Source organism: Lagopus muta, chromosome 13 (assembly GCF_023343835.1).
Source record: "Lagopus muta isolate bLagMut1 chromosome 13, bLagMut1 primary, whole genome shotgun sequence".
NCBI lineage: Eukaryota > Metazoa > Chordata > Aves > Galliformes > Phasianidae > Lagopus > Lagopus muta.
Genome location: NC_064445.1, coordinates 349760 through 373140, shown reverse-complemented (window position 1 = coordinate 373140; position 23381 = coordinate 349760). Strand labels below are relative to the sequence as shown.

General features: G+C 55.0%; 1 protein-coding gene across 1 annotated transcript; it reads left to right on the top strand.

Annotated features, from left to right (window-relative positions):
- The first annotated feature begins 8632 nt into the window (after positions 1-8632).
- Positions 8633-22620, top strand: EDA2R (ectodysplasin A2 receptor). The gene is made up of 9 exons (XM_048959254.1): positions 8633-8791; positions 12632-12740; positions 13390-13568; positions 14369-14454; positions 14722-14886; positions 15374-15520; positions 15869-16374; positions 16890-16938; positions 17333-22620. Exons 2-9 carry the CDS (start codon positions 12654-12656, stop codon positions 17626-17628), a joined length of 1515 nt encoding a protein of 504 aa, XP_048815211.1. The 5' UTR covers positions 8633-8791; positions 12632-12653; the 3' UTR covers positions 17629-22620.
- The last annotated feature ends 761 nt before the right edge of the window (positions 22621-23381 follow it).

The window sequence follows — 23381 nt, the reverse complement described above, 5'->3', positions numbered from 1 at the left end:
CGTGGCAGTTTGTTTTCACCACAGCTGAAAGGCCCAAATGGTTTGATTTGATATTTGTCTCTAAAAGATTAACAGAGTCGAGGGCACAAATGACTGTAATGAATGACATGATGGATTCATCCATTGTTTTCTCCTAGGGTCGGAGCTGTGCCAGCTGGCCAGGAAAGGACACCTTCTCTGTATGGTCAGCAATGAGCAAGCAGACCTGGCCCCAAGGGTGCCATTCAATGCCCCTACATCTGCTCTGCACTGCACCCAGCTCAGCATTGCAGCATGGCAGCTCTGTCCACCCTGCAGCACCAGCCAGCAAGCACAAGCACCATGGAGGCCTTCCTGGCAGCCGTCCTCCTGTCTGCACGCTGCATGCTCACGCACAGAGCTCCTCCTCTCACCCCTCTGCTCCTCAGGTGTCTCCTGATGCAGCTCCCACCCAACCCCAGGTCCTTCCACCCTGTCTGTGGGGCTCTGCTTTGCTGTGTGCTGTCCCCGTGCTCTGGGGAATCTTTGATACTGTGGCTGTGCATGGATGTATTTCATCCTCTGGGGAAAAGAGAGAATGTGGGAAAGATGAAGTCTGCAGTTAAGTAAGCAAAAAAGGAGTTGTGTCAAAAACGCCCAAATTCAAGCTAGAAAGAGGAGAGGCTGGAGGTGGAAGGGGAAGAAGATCATCCACTTTGCATCCATCTCCCAAATGAAGAGGAGTGTAGGAAGGAACAAACTGCAAAAGAAATTGCCTAGATTCCTAAGCAGTGCTCCTGGGAGCATCGACAGCGTGAAGCAAGGAGAACTTCATCTGATTCACCCAATGCTTACAGCTGCAAACATCCCATCTTCCAAAGCAGAGCTGTGTTCTGCATGCTGAGAGGAGACACAGCCCAGGCCCTCCTCAAACAGCATCCTGTCAGCATCCCAGCACTGCAGCTGTGGCCCCACCAGTAGCAGACATCCTGGCAGGCAGCCTGCCCTGTGTTTGTGGCCATTGTGTTGTGAAAATGACCTGGAATCCTCTCGTGGACACAGCTCCTGGTTTATACTGCAGTAGGAAAGTCATCATCGCTGCCAGAGAAGACAAAAGACCATCAAACAATAGCCATGAATGAGGGCTATAAATGTGAGATGGGTGGTAGATAACTGCAGGTTCTTCCTCATGCAGACAATATCCAGCCTGGGAAGCAGGCTGTGTTGTTGCATGTTGGATGGGATGTGGAAGTTGAGTCCAGTCAATGAGAGGGTATCTGTGCTCATAACCATCCACCAGCTGCAGGCATCTTGAGATCTTTATCTCAAGTCTGGGAACCTACCAGTGGTGTACTAGTCCACAGCAAGGCAAGGATTGTCCCTCGCTGTTCTCAAGGCTCTCCATCCACACCACCCCTCTGTGTGCTGCTGGTCTCATCGGGCCGCCACTGCCCACCACTCCAAAAAGGTTGCCAAAATCCTGGTACAGAGCTCAGACTGCTTTGAGTGCTGTGGCTGCTCCTTGGACACTGCTCTTTCCAATATTCATCTGTTAAATGCTGAAATGTTGCTTGTTTATCAGACACAGTTATTGCCAGGTAGTTAAGAACAGTTGGTTCATATTAATGCCCACAAACTCACTTTAGACAGCAGGTTGCTACTGCCATTGCTGAGTTTCTGCTTAACTGTTTATTGTGGGCTGCCAGCTTTGGCATCTGATGTATGCGACAACAAACACATTTGAGGTTAGATTCTGTTCACCAGCAAATGGACGGCGTGTTCCTGAAGTCAGCAGAGTTACACACATCCACACAGATGGAGTCAGATGGGCTCAGTGGCAAAGCGAAACCCTTCCCTGCAGAAAGCTTAAGCTCTTCTCTCTGCTGCGAGCAGACTGGAGGTGTCCCTGCCTATAGGGGCTGGGTTGGAACAAAATGTTTGTGGATGGATTTGGGAGCAAACAGAGCGTTCACAGAAGAGAATTCCATCAGAGCTTAACAGGTAAACGTGCTCTGCTTTAATCTCCTTCCCTCGTCCCCACACCTGGTTACAGAATCAGGGTACTGTGCTAGATTGTGGCCCTGGAGTCTCGTTCTGATATTCTCAGGTAATTGCCTTTCTGGACTCTTTCCCTCCATTATTAAACCAAGTCCTTGTCTTTACCTGCAAAGTGTACATAATTCTGGTCACCTGCATGCAGTCCATTTTGTCACGCTCATGTCACCCTGTCCTCCTGTCCATGCCAGTGCTCTCTGCCTCACCCTGTGCTGCTCGGGTTTTCACACAGGCAGCTTCACGCAGTCCCTCCCAGAGCCCCAGTGCATGGCTAAGGCTCCTTGAGTGCTTGTGCCACCTTCACCTGGCCTGTGGGAGTCTTGAGCTATGATGGTGAGTCGCTGGGAGCAAACACTGCAGTACCCAGGTGTCCTTTTCAAACAAGAGAGCAACAACTGTCTTGTAGGCACGTAATTCCTACCTTCTCCAATACATAGTTCATTAGGATTTTGCAACAGTAATGTGCTTGCTTCCTGACAGCATCATGGGACTTCCAGATGGATTATCAATGACTTTGGTCCTGCCAAAGAAAGCTGCTGAAGTACAGCCTCGTGCCCTCCAAATGCTGCAGGGAAAGTTGTGTGACCAAAATGCTGTCAGTTCTGGATTTACTTTTAATAGTGCTGAAAGAACTGTTGGCCAGAAACGGATGCCATGAAAAACATTAGGGGTTATGCAGAGCTGTTTTCACTCTGCAAGTGAAGAAAAGAATTTTTCCAGCCATATGCTCAAGGCTCTGAGTCCCATCAGATTTCCTTTAAAATGTTGGAAGGATGTGAAGCTGAGGAATGAGAAGCTGTGGTGCATTGCCCCAAACAGCCAGCGAGGGGCCAGCCGCCTTTGGGCTGATAAGCTCCCCACATGGTCAGGGTCGTTCCTCCCTGCTGGAACACATCAGCCAGTCGATAGTCAGCTTTGCAGTTATTTCCTTCTGAAAAACACACAAAGCATCCAGGCAGATGTTCCAATCCAGCTGCTGGTTATGGTTTTTCCCTCTGAAATTAGAAGGCATCATAGTTCTCATAGCTCCCATCGATCTGGGATGTGTCCTGGGGTGCTGACCTGAGCTGCACTGACTGGAGAAGCACCTTCACAAACCAACCAACCCCCAAAAAACAACGGAACCCGAACAAAAACAGCTACACAAACAAAGCAAAACAAACAGACACAGAAACTGCCCGACCCTGCAGTAGTGTTTGCTGGGGGCAGCCGCGGCTCTGACTTCTGCCCTTCCCCTTTCTCTCAGTGCTCTGCGCCGCAGCGCTGTGCGCATCCCCACAGATCAGCTCTTCCCCTGCTGGCAGCGCCCCACAGCACAGCCGCCCTCTGCTCCCCCTGCCTGCAGCTCACGCGGCTGCGGGCTCTGCCTTTCTGTCAGGGCAGACGAAGGGCGGTGTGAGGGCGGCATCCCGGGCAGCAGCAAAGTCAGATGCCTGTTTCCACACGGCTCTGCCCGAATCAAATGCTCCTAATGAGAGAAAATTCTTTTTGCTTCCCAGGAGCCAATCATCTGTGAAAAGTAGATATTTGCTTTTCTTCCTCAATGTGAAAACAGTAAAATCAATATACAAACCAAAGTTCATTTTATTATGAGCCAAAACAAATGTGGCAGGCAGAAAACACAAGAACTGGTTGAAAGTGCAGTAAATTTTGCTCTGTCATTTCTTTTAAAGGCTTCCAGAATCCTCTCAATGTTGTGCCTATTCCCAGTGCCCAGGCACTGCAGGTCCCCGTGATGCTCGCAATCAGCAGAGCTCTGTGTGCACTGAAGTCCCCCTCACACACGTGCTCTGTCAGAATACTGGCAGAATCCTTGAGAGCTGCATTGCCCAGGGGGTCCTGAAGGAACTGAAGGCAGCTTTCAGGAACACGCGGGTGTCTCTGGGACACAGAGCTGTGGACAAACACCACAATTCCTAATGGACACTGGCGGAATTGTGGACAGACAATTCTGTCTGCCGGAATGCTGTGGACAAACTCTTCCAAGATAGCTTCAGAAACGTCTGCCCTTCTTCTCAGCTCTCATTTCCAGGAAAAAGGATCTAACTGAATCGTTCTCATCCCTTTTTGGACCGTGAACCAACATCAGCAGTGGCACGAGTTCATCGTGCTCAGGTTTCCAGCGTTCTGGTGCAGCACAGTGCAGCCCTGGTCCTGCAGGGCTGCACCCACAACCCCCTCACACTGCAGCCGCTCTGTGCCATGCAGCTGCTTGTTGCACACGGTCAGATTTTCAGCTGCTGCAAATGCACGAATTAGCAAGGAAGGCTGGAGCTGCTGCACAGAGCTACGGCAGGCCGTGAGATGAACAGAGACTGGGCGAGAGGAGCCAGGTGTGAACGAGCTGAGACAGTGGGCTGTTTGGAGATGGTCAATATATTGCACTTTGGAACGGGTGATTAGGATTCCCATGAGAAACAGACTGAGCTGTGGAAGTGCTGAGGGCCTCTATTTCTGTGCTTTTAAATCAACACTTTTTTTTTTTTTTTTTTTTTTTTGCTGTCTTCTTTGTTCTGTTATTTCATCTTTGTCACCCGCAATGGGGCTATTGACACTGTTAGGGATTCCTCTTAGCAGAATAGGAGAGCAAGAATGTAGATATGTGCAGGAGGGCTGCACATATCCAGCTCCCATGGAAGTGAAGAAGGGTTCCATACACAGACCAAGAGAACCTTGGAACAGCAGTTCCAGTTTCTGGGTTTCAATGTGTTTTTGTGTACCATTTCTTCTCAGATAGATCTGTCACAGTCAGTAATTCAGCTCGTGCAGGGCTGCTCATTGACAGTGTTGTAAACAAAAGGAGCTCAAAACTTTCTGGTGCAAAAGAGGCTCTCAGGTTTGTGCTGGATGGCTGCTTACAAACAGCAGTGCATCAGGCACTCCTCTTTTTCCTTCTAGCATTTTTTTTTTTTTTTTTTTTTTTTTTTGAGTCCCTCTGTTAACAACAGATGGGGTCCCAGGGAAGCCAGCATCTGCAGGTCTGTGTCCCATTGTCAGCTCTACCCATCCCTGGCTGCCCCTTCTGCACATGAGAAGTTCATCTGCACAGCATTCCCCCATTATAGACAGGCTGCTCCACTTCATCGTGCAACCGCACGGACACACAGCCAGAGAGAAAGAGGTACGCAAAAACGGGAAGGGAAAGGGAAAGGAAGGGGAAAAAAAAGGCAAAGCGAAATTCAACCCGCGCCCGTGGCCGCGCGGCCGCCCTCAGCCAGGCCGGGAAAGGAGCGCGGCCTCCCGGCGCGGCGCTGCGGGTCGGAGCTCCTCCAGAAGGCGGTGAGCGCCCTCTGCTGGCAGCGCGGCTCTCTGCAGCCCGCAGCGGTGTCGCAGCTGCGCCTTCCTTCGGCAGCGAGAAAGTCCCGACTGTCGGAGCCCTGCCGAGAACTGAGATAAAAGCTGATCTGACCGCCCCGAGGTGCTTGCGGGCACCTCTGTCCTGCCCGTGCCTGCCTGTGAGCGTGCACCCTCGCACCTTCCAGAGTGCACGGCCTTGATTCAGCCTCACGGGATGCAATGAAAAAACTCACACATAGAAGGTTACGGCAGGCTGACAGCAGGAGAGGCTGTGCGGTTCCTCTGAGAGCAGCCCAGATGGATCTGGGGGCACAGCTCTCTCTTGGGGTGCCGCAGGCTCTCGGGCAGCCGATCTCGGCTATTGTAGAGTCCTGCAGGCTGTGCCCCCTGCCTGGTTGCAAGCAGGGCCTGCAGCCACCGCATGCCGGGCAGCGGCTGAGAAGGATGCCTGTGAGCAGCGGAAGCCTCTCCTGTCTGGAGAAAGCATACTCTGCCTCCTGACCTGAGCCTGCAGCAGCACAAGTCAGCATCCTAGAGACACCAGATGCCTTCTGAACACCTTCACAAATGTGTCAGCAGCGCATCCTGACAGGCACAGCAGAGTCACAGCATGCATGAGGTGACCATATGGAAAACCCAATTCATTTAGTGGCCATGGAGAAAAGAAACCATTCTCACTGAGTGAGGCAGAGAGACTCAGCAAACGCGGTGTGACCAGGCAGGAGGGTGAGCCGTGCCTCGTTGTTCTGAGCTCTGTAAGTGGGGAGGACACCAAATCAAAGGATGTGTAATTCACAAATTGTAGAATTGTTTGAGTTGAAAAGGTTAAATGCTGTCTAGCCCAACTGTCCTGCAATGAACAGGGACACCCACAGCTACATCAGGTGCTGAGAGCCCCACACAGCTGGACTGTGGGCGCCTCCAAGGACGGGGCTTTCATTGCCTCTCTGGGCAACCTGTGCCAATGCCTCACCATCTTCATTGTAAAAAAAATTCTTCCTTATGTTCAATTTAAATTAACTCAAAACTCCACTGCTCAGCTATAGCTTAGGCAATTACAGGATATTTTTGATAGAAATTAGTAGTTCTCATCCCAAAGCAGCTTCTCTCACCAGGTAAGCAACAAAGGTGCTCTGAAAAGGTGGCCTTGACCATGGAACTGGAACTAACACTGGAGAAACGTCAGCCTGATGGGGAGGAGACTTCAGCTGAACAACGGTGAGTTCCTCCGAGCACGGGGCATTTCCCTCACAGCACCTCCTCCAGTCTCACGTGGGCTCCAGGTGCATCAGAGTGCGTGCAAAGAGGGGAATTCTGCACTGCTCCCATCGCATTTCATGACCCGGATAAAAGAGTTTTCTGATGTTTGAGGCAGGGATGGGCAGAGTGCGGGTCTGACATGCAGGGAATGTGGGAGGTGTCCCACTGGCCGTACCGCTGCGATCGGTTCACTGCTCCACACGCCAAGTGCGCGACCAGCCCATCTCAGCGGGGAGCCTCTGCGTCTGCGTGCAGGCGGGCGGTTATGTTTGGGCCTGGAGCTGGGGGCCCTCTAGCGTTGTGAATCCTCCAGCGTGCCAGAAGAGCTTGTAAAACAGATCCCCCTCTTCAGAATTCCTGCTCCTGGTAACTTCTAATACCGTACTGCTGTTCTTTATGCTTTGCACTTATAACTTATGAAGGCGATGTGACCCTGAGCGAATCAGAAGGTAATTACGGTCATGACACAAAATGCTTCAAGACGTTTCTGTTAGATGATGCAAAAGCCCGAAACGCCTCTGCCTGCCCACCCCCGCAGCGTGTGGGGTGCCCTACACCCAGCCCAGCCAACCCGAACAGCAGACACCTGGACAGTGCTGTGCTCTGGGGACAGCCTTGCCGGCGCTGAGTGCTGTGTGGGGCTGAGCTGCCCCCGGGGCACCGCCACCGCTCTGAATCTTTGGAGACACGTGGGACAGCCCCAGCGCCCACATGAAGTGCCCCCAGCCCTCCCCCAGCACTGCACCCTCCCAGCAGCAGCACCACCACAAACACCACAATACATGGGGACACTGACTGCCAGGGGTACTCTGTTCCCATTGCCCACCCCTGTTCTGTGCTGGATGCACTGTCTGTAGATCCTTCATTTTGAGTCAGTCTGCAGAAAATAATGCCACAGATAACTTCTGCTGATGGCTTTTCTCAGTTAAACAACTTCTATCAGCTTCCCAAAGTGCTGGAGCTGACGTTAATTTGCTGGACAGTCCCAAAAGCCACAGCGCTGCTTGTGGAACAAGGAGCAGCACTGCTGGTTGCATCAGGCGCAGTGCCCCACGCAGAAGGTGATGTCACCCCCGGCCCTTGCAGAACGATCTGGGTGAGCTGTTTTCCCCCACAGAGATTGCATCACTGAGCAGCCCAAGATGCGAGCAGTCAGATTCAGCAGCAGGGCAGCTTGGCTGATCTCATACCAAATCTGTTCGGTTATCCCAACCTGACCATCTGCCTTCTCCACCGCACAGTGGCAGTGGGGAGTTTCTGGGACCTACCCTAAGCATTTGCTGGAGAGGGAATGCCTGAACTTCAGAGAAGAGAGAGAAACAGAAAGAATGCCTCCAAAATACTAGGTTTAAACCTAATAGTGTTCAAACACACATTCTTGCGCAGAACCATCGCCAAGAGCTGCTACCCGGGCCCCTCCATGAGCAGCAGTAATGCCATCTGCCCTCGGCCGTCCGAATCTAGGGACGACGGTGTGGTTCTGCAGCGAGTTCGGCAGATCAGAGCTTCACAGCCGAGGACGCCGGAGACAGAGGGTACAGAACGCACAGCGCCAATGTCAGCGCTGCCGGGAGAATAAACTGAATAAACTGCCCCCGCACGAGGCTGAGGGGTTCTGCGGCTCCACGGAGAGACGCCGTGATGGAGTGAGAACACGGCACACCGCCGCGGTGCTTCCAGACAGCAGCCCCGGGCCGCTCCAGGCAGTCCGACCGCGAATCACGCTCGGTGCGCCGGCGGCCGGCGGGGGCTCCACGAAAAGCGGCCCCAGCAGAGCAGTCACAGAGCCCCGAGCGCCCCGCAAAACGCCGCAAGGGCCGGCCGAGTCCTGTCGGGTCCCGCACCCGCCCACAGCGGAGCCCGCAAGGCGGACACGAACGGACCCGCCGCCCCGCAACCCCGTTGCCCGCGGCGCCGCCTGCCCTGCTGGGGCGGTGCGGGCTGCGGGCGGTGCCGTGCACCGGCCGCGGATTTACATAGCACCGCCGCATTCCCGCAGCGGCCGCCAATGGGAGGCGGCGAGGCGGGGCGGGGCGGGCGCTCTGCGGTGCCCGGGGCGTTCTTCGCTTTGCTCCACGCGGCGCGGAGAGTTCTGCCCACGGAGCGCGCGGAGTTCGGCGCGTCCTGCCCGGCGCGTCCTGCCCGCAGCTCCGCCAGCGGAGGCTGCACCGCACCGCACGCCCTGCCCGCCTCTGCCCGCTTCTGCCCGCACCGGACACAGGTGAGGCGCGGGGTCCACGCGCTCTCCCTCCCACCCGCGGCGGTTCTCATCGTCCCACGGTGCCGTTGCCGCCGGTGTCGGCGCCGCGCGGGCGCCGCTGCGGACACGAGACCGAACGGCGGGAGCTGCGGGCGGATCGCGCCGCCGCGTGGGAGGGAGCGAGAGCGAAGTGAGAGCGGTGGCCCCGCGCGTGGGCCGCAGCCGGCTCCGTTAAGTTCCGAGCGCGGGGTGACCGTGCGGGAGGACGGAGGTCGGAGCCGAGGGTGCGGCCGCCGCTGCGGGCCGGCAGTGCCGCCGCGGGCCGGGAGCCCTTCGCCGAGACGTGCCCGGGCATATCCCGGCGCGCTGCCGCCTTCCTGCGGCGGGGGGCGCCGGCGGGGACCGAGCTTTGTGTGCCGCGGCCGGATCGGGGTCGGGCGGCGGCGGTGCGCGTGGGCCGGGGGCGCGCCGGGACTCGGCCTGACCGCAGCGGGGGAGGAGGGGAGCAGCGCCGCGAGTGGGTGTGAGTGACGGTGTGATGGTATGACGGTGTGACGGTGTGATGGTATGACGGTGTGATGGTATGACGGTGTGACGGTGTGATGGTATGACGGTGTGACACGTCGCTGCAAGCAGCGTTTCCCGTTCAGGCCCCGCTGGATAGTTTGAGCCCGAACTTCGCCGTCCCGGCCCCGGGAGTGTGCGCAGGAGCGCCGTTCTCTCCTTCTCGCCTCACCCCCGCTCGAGGCTCGCTGCAGTGGGGCACAGAGCAGCGCAGGTGCCGCGTCACCCCGTGCCGGTGCCGTGAATGGGCGCTGAGCATCCGTAAGGGCGCAGTGAAGCTGTACTGAGTGAGCGCTGATGGCAAACCGTCCTGTTCGTAAATGTAATTCTAATTGCACGATAGTTGTTCCTTCCTGGTATTAATGATCGTGAGTGATTCTGACTGAACCCGTCCTTCAGTTTCATTCCCCAAATGGTCCCGCAGCCCCGGTGCCCCACGGGGCAGAGCCGCTGCTGGGGACTCAGGGACACATCCAAAGGGATCCCAGTACGGACAGCAGGGGAGGAGGCAGGGGCTGGGCACGGCCACGTGCACTGCGTGCAGTCCTATTTTCCGGGTAACATTTCTCTTTTCCCTTCCTTTTCATCTGCAGTTGTTATTTAGGGTTTTTGTTCTCCCCGGTTCTACTACTCTGTTCCTGCGTCCCATCTGAGGCTGTGTTGATGGCAGCCCAGCGCTGCTGCTCCCTCAGTCTGTTCAGAGCCCGGCCCTGGGCTGCCAATGGTTGCTTTGAGGACGTTTTTGTACCAATTCATTCATTTCCTCCTCCTTTTTGTTCTCTACCAGAATCCACTTGTTGGACACAAAATAAATGTCTAAATATAGTTCCCAAACAGTTTAGTTGTCTTCAAAACTATATTTTCACAAGGAAAGGCAGATCAAAACTGTTGCAGAGGTAATTGGGCAGCAGCGTGCTGTCACTGTGCTGCAGCACTCTGGATCTCACATAGTGAAACTCATTCCCTGCCATTCATAGTTTTGCAGTCTGAGCAGCAGCAGGTGGCAAAGTTGGAAGGTTTTGCACACCTTAAGACATAGGCAGTATGTTCTGCTTCCCATTCCTGCTGATGTTCCTCTGGCAGTCACCTGGAGGGTCCGTGTGGCTTTCAGGGAAGCAGGAGGGCTTTGTCATTTGTTTTTATTTACTCACTGCTGATGAGTAAATTGTCATAGTTATTAATTAGACTATCAGAAATTACGAGGGCAGCATTATGAGGTTTTGGAAGTATGCTTCATTTCCAAATCAAATGTCTTGATTCTGGTATTGTTAAAATAGAATAGATCCCACAGCTCTGAATTTGATGCCAGGTACTGACAAAAGATTCCGTCCCACTCACCAGTACACTGACCGAGCAGCAGCAGCGCGCTCTGTGCTGGCAGCTGTGGGGTGGCTGTGGGCACAGTGCACCATGCTGTCCCAAGGCACGTGTGCCCACACTGCTGTGGGATTCCTTCTGCCTCTGTAACTTTCTCTGTCGGGGAAATTGTTCTAAGCTGAGTCTCTCTGCAGGAGATAGGCTGCAAGGGGTGCATCTGTGTCTGCAAACCCTTCGCAAGTGGAGAAGCATATGTAAATATATGAAAGGAAGAGTCTGTGCCAGCACAGGCTGTAGTTGCCAGAGAGTTCCTCCAAGAAAGATCCCTTTTCCATGCATATCCCTTCCTTGTACTTCCACCGTGCCTCAGACGGCTGGCGGCAGGCAGCCCGGAGTCCCGCCTCCCTCTGCGTGGGTGCCGGAGCCCCTGCAGGACACACGCAGCACTGAGCCCCGAGCTGGGCGCCTGCTCCTCGTCCTCCATGCAGCACATGGCGGGTCCTAACTCGGAACCTGAGTGCTCGTCCCTGACATTGGCACAGAGGTTCCTCTTCGCCACCTTCTGAGATGATGACGAATTTCCTTTATTTATTCTATAACGTCAGTAACCTTTATGCTATTAATAGGCTGTGATCGTGCCCCTCCCGAGATGCTTGCCAGATAAATTTAGCTCCCTTAGCTCCTCATCGCCCCATGTCTTCACATCCAATCCTCGCCGGCTCTCGCTGCCTCTCCTTGCAGCAAACGAGACGCTGCCGTGCGCGTGAGCAGCAGCGAGCGGTGACTCACCTTCTAAGCTTGTCCGGGGGAGACTTCATCCCTAATGAATCCCGATCGTTCCGACCCGGAGCGCGGCCAGCTGTGCGTGCAGGGGCAGCAGAGGGGGTCGGACCAGGAGCGGAGCGCCCGGAGCCGCGTGCTGCAGATCCGGTGTCCGTGCTGCCAGCAGTGCGGGGGGTGGGGGCTGCATGGGGGGCCCGTGGCCGAGCCGTCCCCTTCCCGGGAGCTTTGCGGGGACCACCTCGGCCGAGCGCTGCCCTGGGGCTGTGAGGCAGTGCCAGGCTTCCCGGGTGCTCTTAAAAAGAGCATTCCCAGTGCTTCCTGCTCCTCTCCTGGCTGCTTTGGAGAGGAGCTGAATGAAGAGTGCGGAGGGACGGATTTTATTCTGTTTCATTATGTTGAGAACACACCTAGAATATGCAGAAGAGCACAGGCAGCCCTGAAGCTGTGAGCGAGTTGGTCTGTTTCATAGCTTCAGGTTTTGTTGCTTGTTCTCAGTGACACTCCAATCCCAAGTGCTCCCACAGGCCGTACTCACTGAAGACAGAAATCCTGGCTCTGCTGAGGCTGGGGCAGCTCTGCTGTTGTTTTCAGCTGAGCCATGAATCCCCACAGAAAGGCTCTGGCTGTATTTTGCCAGGAGATGGGTGCAGTTCTGCCAGCCCTCCAATGCTGCTGTGAGTGAGTCCATTCCACAGTGAAACTTCTGCAGTGCAGGAGACAAGCAGCACTCAGGCATCCCCTGTCTGGGATGCCGCTCCACGGCTCTTGTCAGAGCTCAGCTGCCACCTCCCTGAGCTGGGGCTTCTCTCTGTCTAACGGTCTGGGATGTCCCAGGATCCAGCTGGTGTAGCAGAATACTCTGACTGACTGCCAGACTGGCTTCAGTGGTCACTGTGTCCGGCTTCATATTGGAGATGACATTTTTTCTTCCGCTGTGAGTAACGCAATGTGGCAGCAAAAGCACAGCTCCTCTACAGCCTTTCCCAGAAAGCCTCTTCTCTGCTTCCTGAGCTCTCAGTGCAGACTGCTGCGTGGGTGAGATCAGGCAGCCTCACTGCTGCCAAAGTGACATTCTTGGTGCATAAGAAGTGCAGGCTGTCTGCTGGCCGGTGTAGAAGCTTTTGCCCAGAAAAGGGCACACTACTCTACCAGAGTATTGGGACTTGTGTGAACTCTGCTTTCCCTTCCTCTCTTCAGGTACCAACACCTCCCAGACACGATGGGCTGCCAGGAGACCGAGTACCTGGACGAGCACGGGAAGTGTGTGCCGTGCAGGAGCTGCATGCCTGGGCAGGAGCTCTCCAAGGTAAATGGCCTTTGAAGAACCAGGAATCACCCAGCACCAAAGTTTTCGCAGTGCAGGGTGGATTCTTTGCTAATTCTTGTTAAGGGGACGATCTTGGATTCTGTCTGTTGGGAGGAGCTGACACTCAATAGGAAGGCAAGGTGAAGGGTTTCACTCACCTTGGATGGAAGGGCAAGAAGGTGGAAGCAAAAACTGGGGTGGATTCCATGCTGCTGTTGTATTTGTCCTCGTTCCTTTTTGCCAAAGAAAATCTGTTTCCTTCCAGTCAGTGGCCCCATGTACGGCTGCCTTTCTGTAGCCCTTCCCAGAAAGCTGCTCTCTCTTTCCTGAGCTCTCTGCACAAGCCAGGCTGCAGGCTGGTGGGCACGGTGAGGCACTGCTGCATGGGCCCAGCTGTGGCACCAGGCTGTGTCCTGACTCCAACAGTCCCTCTGGGTCAGCTCTGCAGGGTGTTCCTGCCCTCTGGCATATGCTGCAGGGACCAAGGCTGCCCGTGAGCCGCTGCCATCAAAGCATGGCCTCCCCACAAGACCAGGTGTGAAGCTGCCTGCTCTCGGCTTTCTCTAGAGAAGAGGTGCTGTGCTCTCAGTATCACTTTGGGTCCTGAAGCATCTCCTCACTGCCATAAACCAAACCTCGTGTCTTGCAGGACTGTGGCGATGGCGTGGGGGGGGATGCGCAGTGCGTTGCTTGCCCTCCCAGGAAGTTTAAGGACAGCTGGGGCCATCATGGCTGCAAGCCCTGCCTGTCCTGCGCCCTCATCAACCGCATCCAGAAGTCCAACTGCACGGCAACAGCCAACGCGATGTGCGGGGAGTGCCTGCAAGGGTGAGCGGGGCCGGGCTGGGTTCAGTGCTGGTGGCACCAAGGGGAGCATGCAGGCAGGGGTTGGCGGGGAGTCTTTGGTGGAGGGCATTTCTCTTGTGGTGCCCTCTGCGATGAGCCCTGGTGGTCCTGAGTGGCGTCTCTTTGAGGACACAGCAATCGGAGCTACCAGAAGGGAGCTGGGAGCTCCCAGCAGAGCAAACCACTGGAAGGCTTCAGTCTGAGCTGTGGGCAGCAGGGTGGCCGGGCCCCAGGGGACGAGTGGCTGCAGACCACTGCAATTAGCGGCCTCCAAAGAAGAGGGTGGGAACCACACCCTGAGCACAGCATACGAGGACATTGTGGTTTCTGTGGCTGTTGGCCTCAGCTGATTTTTTTAAGGAGTTTGTGAAGCCAGGACTGCTCTGTACAGACTGCCCATGAAGGACCAAAGAGCTGCAGATGGTTTGCTCGTGAACAGTGTGGTTTGTAACAGAGGAATGTCAGAGCTCAGGATTTTGAGTTTCTTCCCAGATGGAGTTGCTGGCTGAAGTTTTTTTTGTGGTTTCGTGGAGCCATTAATCACCACCGCCTCTGTTAGCGAGACCCAGGGAGGGGGAGGGAGGCCGTCTCTGGATGATGTCACTCCTTGGCAAAACAGCTACAGAAGTGAAGAGTAGCTCTGAGCGCTGCTTAGCTGGCGTCTGAGGGAGTCGTGGTGCCTGGAGCCATCCTGGCATGCTGCAGCATGAAGGAGCTCTCGGCTGCTGCCTGCAGCAGGGACGGCTCTGACCCTGCTGACGACCCGCTCTGCTCTCTCACAGGTTTTACCGCAAGGCACGGCTCAGTGGGCAGCTGGACTGGGAGTGCATCCCCTGTACCAAGCAGACACCCTCCTCCGAGCCCCAGTGTAGGTGGCACGGCCCTGCGAGTGCGGGAGGTGGGAGGACAGGGCAGGAAGCCATACAAAGCTGGCATGAGCATGTCAGAGCTGCTCAGGTGTGCTCCTGCACCATTGTAGAGATGCTGTTTGCTCTCTGCAACACTGAGCCCGTGTCCCACATGGACGTGCTGGAAGAAGTGTGTTCACTACATGTGAAGGGGGATGGGGCAGGGAGGGTGGTCTGAAGCATTGCACCCTCTGGTCAGGCTGTAAAGCTCAGACTGCTGTGTGCAGGTCGGTCCAGAACAAACCTGGTGAAAGTGGCAGTCCCCACCGTGCCGCCACAGGACACAGCCCTGCTTGCTCTGACCAGCAGTGCCCTGGTCATCATCGTGCTGGTGCTTCTGGCCCTCTCCATCATTTACTGCAAGCGGTTCTGGAAGAGCCAGTGCCAGCGAGGTGAGTCTGTGCATGCCACGCATGTCTCCCTTCTGCCTTTGCTGTTTGCACACGTTCCAGGCCCCTTCCTTGCTGGGTAGGGCATTGCCTCGAGCCTTGAAAGTCAACCAAACATTCCTCTGTTCACAGAGAATAAATACCTCATCCTGCTTCTTAGGAGGTTTCTCTTTTGCTTTCTTGTGTCTGCACAAGGATACTGAGGAGCCTCCCTGGCCCCTGTACCATAAGCAGCAGTAGAATGTAATTTCACTGTCAAAGTTGGCATTCTCTCTTGCTGTGGTGTCTCAAGGGCAGGTGGATGCTGACTGGTTCTTGCAGGATGAGGGCTGGGAGGCGCTGAGGTGGGAGGGAGTGCTGCATGGCCCCACACGGGGGTGTCGGAGCGGCCGGGTGTTGGAGGTCCTCTCAGGCTGACATTCCCTGCAGCTGAGGGCATGCTGGGGCCACAAGCCAAGCCCTTGCTCACTGTTTCTTCTCTATGTCCAAGTCTTCCTGCGGACGCAGAACTTCTCAGGCCAGCGCGCGATGTTCCCCACCTCAGCAGCGCCCGGCAGGTTTCTGTGTGAGGAGCAGATGTCCGGACCCTGCTGCCTGGGCATGAAGAACCTCAGCCCCTGCTACAGGCAGACAGAAGGTACCATGGCTCTGTGTGCTCTGAGGGAAGGGTGGACGCGCTGGGCTCCCAGTCTCACTGTCTTAAGAAGTGCTGAGACTTTGTGAAGGAGCAAAGAGCTGGATAGTTTGGTGCTTCTCTTAAAAACCACATACAAGTTTTGTACCAGGCGCACTCAAATTGGGCTGCAGCTGCTCCCAGCCTCTGCCCAGCTGTGTCCTTGCTGTCATAGGGGGTGGCACAGACAGGACGGAGCTTTGCAGAGGGGCTTTTGAGCCTCTCTGTGCCGGGCAAAGGACTGAGGGTGCGGTTGGGAGGTGGGACGGGCAGGGCTGGGTTGTACTGAGCTGCAGTCTTTTCCAATTCCAGGCCCAGTAGAAGCGGTTCAGTTCATTTCAGAGGGAGAAGCCATCGGTCTCCAGCTGCCACCTGCCCAGCCTGAGCTGGAGCTGCCACCAGCTGTGGCGGGCAGCCCTGTGCCCAAGGGCCAGCTGGCCAGGAGCGGCCTGGAGAGCCAGCCGCTGATGCGGGGCTGTGCTGAGCGCCGGGCCACCGCCATGGCCACCTCCGACCTCAGGTCGGGCCCAGCAGAAGCCCTGGCCCCGCTCTCCTCCTGCGCCTCTGAGATGCATCACAAGTGGCCGCACACCCCAGTGGAGTGCACCGAACTCGACCTGCAGAAATTCTCCTCCCAGATGGAGTTTGTGGGCAGTGAGCGGTCGGAGCAGGCGGGGAGCCGGGCAGCCCCCAAGGAGAGTGGCAGCGCGGCACTGGAGGCCGGCAGCGGGCTCAGCATGGGCCCAACGAGGGACGTGTCCACTGCCATGCAGAGCCCTGCCATGCAGAGCCCTGCTGCCGAGAGCAGGGAGCGGCAGGTAAGTCAGCACCGTGAGCTGCCCTCACACAGCCTGTGCCTCGGAATGGAGGTTGGTGCTCAGGGAGCGCAGGTTCCTGGGAGCTGGGCTCACTGCATCCGGGGTAACTGTGGTAACCACCACAGCCAATTTGCCAGCTGTTTCATGGCTTGCTTGGAGCGGGTGAGGACGCTGTCTGTGGGCCAGGCAGGAGCTCTGGAGCAGCTGGTTAGCTTGGTAACTCGCACAGGTTAGCTTGTGACGAACCCCATCATTAACATAACTGAAGTTCAGAAAATGTCTGCTTTAAAATAATATAAAAGCATTTATTGGCTATTTACTAGCCTAGCTGTGCTTGTGGAAGCAGTTTGCTGCTGGGGAGCCCAGGAACATCCCTCAGAGGCTGTTAGCTCACAGGGCAGCAGTGCTGGAAGGACAAGTGCCGATCCTTCAAACCTCCATGATGGGCCTTGGAGCAGTGATGGGCATCGCTGCTGCTCTCACTGTCCCTAACCTTGGAATCTTTATCTTGCCAGGTGAATGATGCCCAGAGCCTTGTGACTCAGATCAGCAGTACAATGAAGGGTAAGTGGCTTCCAGACTCATCTTTGTTCACTATATATTGAGGTAGCAGACAGATTTCGCAAAGGAGCTCCTCCAAAAGCCCATCCTGGCTGCATGGAGGTGCCACTCACCACAGAAGTTTGGCTACCTTTCATAACCTTTAGTTTCGAGGGCAGATTTTCTGTAGTACTGCCTGAAGTGGCTTGAGGGTGGGTTGTCACTGTTACCAGCCTCTCCAGGACTGACCCAGCTCTGTGCTGTTGTGCTCTGAAAGCAATGTTGGAGGAGAAACCTGCTATGGCAGGTAGATGTTCTACCTGTTCATCAGGGATGGGGCTTGAATCTGGCTACTGTTGATTTTTCACCCAAGCTGGACACGCTTTCTAACCCCACTTCGCTGTATTGCCATCCCCAGGTCTCCCTGTTGCAGATCTGCCCCATTCCTTGGTACAGTCACTCGCTTTCTTGTTAGACCCTTCCTTGAACGGCGTGAAGAACTTCAGCCACGTGGCTCTGGAGCTGGGAGTCATGCCTCAGTTGCTGGGCCGGATTTCTGGATTTGAGCAGCTCGTCGCTCACCTCACCTACTCGGGAGACACCGTCACCATCCCTCGGCTGGCCCAGGCTCTGCAGCGGCTGCAGCGCTTCGACGCCCTGCTTCTGCTGTGCGACCACTTTGCTCTCAGCCAGATCCAGGGCCGCCAGTGCTAGGAGAAGTCAGGGAAGGGACAGAGGAAACTGCAAGCACTGCGTGTACTGGTACGGGAGAGGATCTGGTAGCCCTGTGGTCACGTCATCTCTCTAATGTGCATGTGGGAAGTATATGGAGATGGTCTTTGCATTGTGGAATAGAAGCATGCAAGGAGGAGCATCCTTCCTAGGTGAAGAGCAGAGGAGCTGGGGAGGTGACAGCACTGCATTCTCACAGCTCTCACTCCTGGGAAGGTTGTGCTCGGCTCCTGCAATTCTTTTTTCTTCAGCTGTACTTACTCCTATGTCCAGCAGCATAGCAATGTCACAGTTGCTGTGCCTGTTGGTGGGTAGTAAGCCCAGTTCTTTGCAAGCTGTTGGCTTTGGGATCAGTTCTGTGAGGTCCTTGGTCATGGCAGATTGCCTTCCCAGCTCCTTCCTCTGCCTGAGCAACAAGCCATAGGAGTCTCTGGAGGCCTCGGGGTGTCTTCCACACCAACAGTGCTGATGTTTGCTGGCTTCTCCTCAGTTGTGTACTGCTCACTGACAGGGCCAACAATCACTTCTCTCCCATTCCAGTTTTTCAGAACTTTTTCCTTTGGCCCCTACTTTGTTTTTCTGGATTCCTGTTCCTACTTTGAGTTGAATCTCTGTTCTCTGTATTTTGCTCTCTGTGCACTGGAGATGCAGATCCTGGAGGAGGACCTGCATGACCATCACTGTGTGGCTGGGAGTCACGCAGTCATTCTCAGTGGCACTGCAGCATTTGGAGTGTTTAAATTCATTTCCTTTACTTGAAGAGGTACGGTTTTCTTAAAGGAGTACAGTTTTCTTAAAGTACCGGAATACTTTGATGTGGGTTTGTGTTGGATGCAGTGCTGTCCTGCTCCCTGCCCAGGGCAGTGTGTTTGCTCCCCAGTCTGCTGGTGACCACCTGTGCTGTGCAGTGCATCCACCTGCTGCCCACTCGGTGTGGCTCCAGCATTGCTGTGCGGTGCAGTGGAGTGCCAGAGGCCGGGACCCTGCACTGCCTTTTGCAGCACCGCAAGGTACAGCTGGTGCTCGGCTGCTGCCAGGCACGTTGGGCCGGCTGGAGGCCGAAGCTCGTGACCGGGACTGCAGTGTGGGGAGTGCTGGAGTGCCTGTGCAAATCACAGCAGAGCAGGCTTGTTTTAAGTTGGTGGGGGTTTTTTGGTGTTTTTTTTTTTTTTTCTGAGTTAATTTTCTCATTTCTGGAAGTAGCTGTTAGGGAGGGAACACCCTTCCACATTTAATTTGCTCCTGATGGATTTGTCAGGGCTTGCAGCCATTTGCCTGTGTGAGACTCCCTTTGAGTTTAGGCGCAGTGCTATGGGGCAGCTTGCAGGGCTGGTGGCTGCCCCCGTGCTCTGTACTGCCCGCGTCAGGGGCTTCCAGGGAGCCTTCCGACAAGTGGGGTTTGTGTCCCACAGCGGAGTGACTTTCAGCAGGACGCCGTGCCCTGCCTCAGGCAGCAGTGCCCACACAAGTCCGTCGCTCCAGGATTTTTGTGGAGGGCAAATCCCAGCACAGCAGGTGGGGAGCGGCCCTGCGGGGGAGGGCGGAATGCAGGGCCCCGTCAGCTGGGGGAGATGCCCGGCACGCGCCCGGCCCCGCCGTGGCGGGGATGCCTGTCCCAGCAGGGATGCCTGCACTGCTGAGGTCACGGTGCGGCAGCTGAGCAGTGCTGGTGGGACCTCACCTCCCTGGCTGTGCTGTCTGAGCCGTCGCTCAGCTTCTCTGAGCTGAGATCTTTGTGCTGTGCCCAGCTCCAGTAGATGCTATGTCGCCAGGCTGGGAGCTGGTTGCCGCGTGGTGGGCAGGAGGTGTCAGCCCAGAGTGCACTGCCAATTGCACCAGGATGATGTGGTGCTGAGCTGTCTGCTCTGCCCAAGTGTGCATGCGTGTGTCTTGGTGCCTGCACCTTGTGAGCTCGGATCTTGAGCATCTCAGTGCTTTGACCAAACCGTGCTGTGAGTTGTTAAACCCAGGGATTTGGGCAGCAAGGTGACCTTGAGGCGCTGATGGGAGGCCTTATGCTGGTGCTCACTGAGCCAGGACAGCACCCAATCCTGCTGGAGATCAGTGGGAAGTGCCTTTAGGTCAAGGTTTCTCCAGTGATATACCGGGGAAAATGAGCCTGTCTTGTTTCTCCCCTCTTTCTACACCATTTTGTGCCTGCTGAGTCCGTTTCCTTGCCTGACTTTCTCCCCTTGCCCTGATCTTGCTGCTTGTACCCATGGGTTCTGGTGGGCATCTCGGGCCATTTCTGTCCTTCCTGGTGCTGCTGTCTCCTTGCAGCTGCTGCTCACAGCCAGATGGCTGTTGGTCTGACTGCCTGTGTCCCTGGGCCTGTGGGACAAGCTTGCTGCGTGCCATGTCCCTGTTGAAGGCTGCAGCTGGCTCTGAGCGCTGCGTCCCCCCACTCTGGCTGGCTGTGCTGTCCCTGGCCGCTCCAGCGGTGCGGTGGCTGCCAGCAAGTGGCACTGTTCCACTGCCGGGGCATCCCCAGGCTCTGCTTCTTATCTGACCACGGTGCTTGGAAAAAGTGCACGACTTTCTGGGAACACAGCCCTCCCTCAGTTCTGCCCAACAGCAGTATTAATAGATGTTCTGGTTTGTTTTTTTCCTCCTTTTCTCTTGTTAAAGGCTGTTAAGATTTGAACGTGCTCAGGATGTGGTCAGATAACAGGAGGCATGGGCAGCTCTACTGGATGTACCATTTTGTCTCCCGCTGTTTATATCTTCCAGAGCTGTGGTTGTTTCATTGTTCTTTCTTTGTGAGAGCCAGAGATGTCAGTCAGACCTGGCACCCTTTTTGGCTGAGGCTAACCAGGCTCTGGGGATGTGCTTGTTCTGTTACAGAGCCATCAGGGAAAGTGTTTCTGGTGCAAACACAGTGCAGGGACCTGGGGCTAAACTTTTTTTCTTCATCCGAGGTTCATCTACAGCAAGGATGGAGTATTGGATTAATTGCTTAACAGAATCAAATATTTAGTCTCTGTGGACGCACTTCACAACGATGAGGTCACCTGTTTGAGCAGGAGCGATCACGCGGCTGAGATATCAGCTGTGGCTCTGGAGGTGAAGCCAGGCTGGTGCCTCACACTGTGCCTCAGGAGCTCCTTTCTCTGCCCGCTGGTGGGGACCAGGCTGTGGCTGCTGCACTGCAGCACTGCTGTGAATTAGGAACAGAGCAGTTAATGAGAGCACAGCAGTGCATGCTGCAGAGCCTCACAGGGACAGTGGCTTCTGTCCCTCATGCCCTCCTTGGGCATTTCTGCTGACATAGCTGGGCTCTGGACAGAAAAAGATTTGTTCGTTTTTTCCTTCTTCAAAGAAATCAGCCCCATTCTCATGATAGTTTTTAAGGGGAACTTTGATATTTAGCTGTGTGATGCCTGAGCAGTATTGCTCACGTTCAGAACCTACCTCTGCCGCGGTGCTGAGGAGGCGGCACGCAGGGCCGGTCGCCGCATTTTAGCTGTTCTAACTTTATAGCTGTTCACTGTGCTCGCTGCCCCGGGCCAGCTGGGGCCCACTCAGAGCTGCTGTCACTGTGAGCCGCCGCGGGCGGTGCTCCATGTCTGCCGCAGTGCTCTGCCATAGGGCTGCCCATGGCCGCCATCAGCCTGCGCTGGCAGCGGGCTCACATCAGCCACAGTCATGCAGGCACGTTGTCAGAGCCTGCAGGGCTGCTCCTCACTGCCCAGCTGAAGCCCTCAGAAGAGGGGGACCACAGGAGCCCAAAGATGGGGCCATGAGTCTGCAGCTTGGACGCGGGCAGATGTCAGCCATTGCTGGGCAGGTGGGCGAGCGTGGATTTCATTAGCTGGGAACCCATAGGCTTGATACTTGACTTCTGATTTTTCTCCTTAATAGTATTTTCAGCACAATTGGAATGTAAGGGAAACAAGTTCCCATAGCGCTGGATCTTGCTTTTCAACTTCAGGAAGCTGCTGGTGCCAAGCTGGCACGGCTCAATGAAAGTTGAAAGAAATAAAATAATTCAGCATCTGTGCAAACTTTAGTTGGAACTGAACAATGGAAACACTCTTGGGCAGTGGATTTCTGCAACGAGCAATTGTTCTGACACCAGGCTTGTCTGGAAGTCTGATCTAAAGGAAGAATTTACACGATGGGTTTCAGTCCAGTGCTGTTCAGAAAGCTCCTAAGCACACTTAAAAAATAGGCATGTACATAAATCCTATTAAAGTGAACAAGTAATTAGTGCATCCTTGGGTGCTATTCCTGAGCAGGGTGCGTATGAGAATTGTACCTTCACTGCGCTGTCCCATGAGCAGGCAGCGCTGCAGAAAGCTGTTTGATCAGCATGGGCACACTTTCAGAAGTCTGCAAGTGCTAAGGAGAGATGCACCACGGTTTGTTTAGATGACTTAACATTGCAGATTCTGGTGCTTTTCTGAAAATAATGTTCTATAGCCATGGTTTACCTCTAGGAATACTTGTTAATTTTTATGGGAGGTGTTATTTCGGTTGTGAATGGGTTATTTATATTTTTGTAAATCCTACGTCATTAGCATTATAATTCTGAAGCTTAGTTGTTTCCATTGTTGGCTTTTTGGGGGATGTTGTCTGTATTCAAATGAAACAGCAGCTGAAGCTCTTAAGTTTTTGTTAAATACGGGGTATTTGTTCCCCACATTCCACCCAGACGCGGTGCTGTGTACATGTAGTTAAATAAATCCCAGAGGTGGAGGTGCTCGGTGAGTTTTCATTGAGCTGTGCAGGGCTGGGTGAGGTGCTGTGTGGGGCTCGTGTGTCCCCAGGCATGGGGATGGGAGGGCAGCAAACAGCCCCCAAATGCTGCCCAAAGAGCCGCGCTCTGCAGCTTCGCCGAGGAGCGGTTGTTCTTCCAGCTCCATAATTACAGCCCTCATTAAGTCTGTTCATGCCCCTGCACTTGGTCTGCTCTTTAAAATAATTACTAGAATGAAGGATATGGTTTTCTGTTTTAATTAAAGCTATTATACTTGCCCAAACTCTCTCATGCTTCATAGGTTCTTGTATGAATGTAGCTTGCTCGTGGCATAAGGAACACCCACCCGGTCCAGCGTGCCTCACTGACTGCATCTGCACCAGCAAAGCAGTGCAGGAGGCACCAGGAATGAACACGGGCACAATAGGAGGACAGCCTGCAGTTGCCTTGCTGGAGCATGTGCCATGTGGCAGAAGCAGGCAAGGAGCAACCTGGCACCAAAGCCCTGGGGAGTGCCCAGCAAGGCAGCGAAGCCACCCATAGTGCACAGAGCAGGAGCTCTGCCAGGGTTTAACGTGGCACAGCTGCTCATTAGCACACAATGATGCCTGATTACGTGCAATTATGTGACGGTTACAAAAACTGCTCACAAATGATCAGAGTGCATTTCCCAAGCCCCTCTACTCCTGCCATCAGCGTGTCTGATTGATTCCCTATTGTCCAATGCCCTCCATGCCATGTGGGCTGCGGTTCAGGGCAATGCCACCCCTGAGCATTAAGCCAGGCTGGGAGTGGCCCTGCATGGCCCCATGGTTCTGGGAGGTGGCTGTGGCCACGGCTTCAACACCTGCTTTGCAGCAGGTAATGCTGCAGCACCCAACAAGGCAGCCACAGCAGGGGAGAGGAGCACTCAGAGAGAGAAGCTGAACAGAAAGCTGGTCATGAAATCTCAGTTTGTGTTTTCGAAGGATGGCCACAGCCCTGTCTGCCAGGCCTTCCCATCTCCTTCGCAGAGCTGAGAGAAGTCAGTTACATT

What these genes read in the sequence shown, in the direction of transcription:
- EDA2R (XM_048959254.1), top strand. Translation starts at nt 12,654, where the DNA reads ATGGGCTGCCAGGAGACCGAGTACCTGGACGAGCACGGGAAGTGTGTG. An exon ending in CTGGGCAGGAGCTCTCCAAG is followed by an intron (nt 12,741 to 13,389) that starts GTAAATGGCCTT and finishes CGTGTCTTGCAG; the next exon opens with GACTGTGGCGATGGCGTGGG. An exon ending in GATCAGCAGTACAATGAAGG is followed by an intron (nt 16,939 to 17,332) that starts GTAAGTGGCTTC and finishes TGCCATCCCCAG; the next exon opens with GTCTCCCTGTTGCAGATCTG.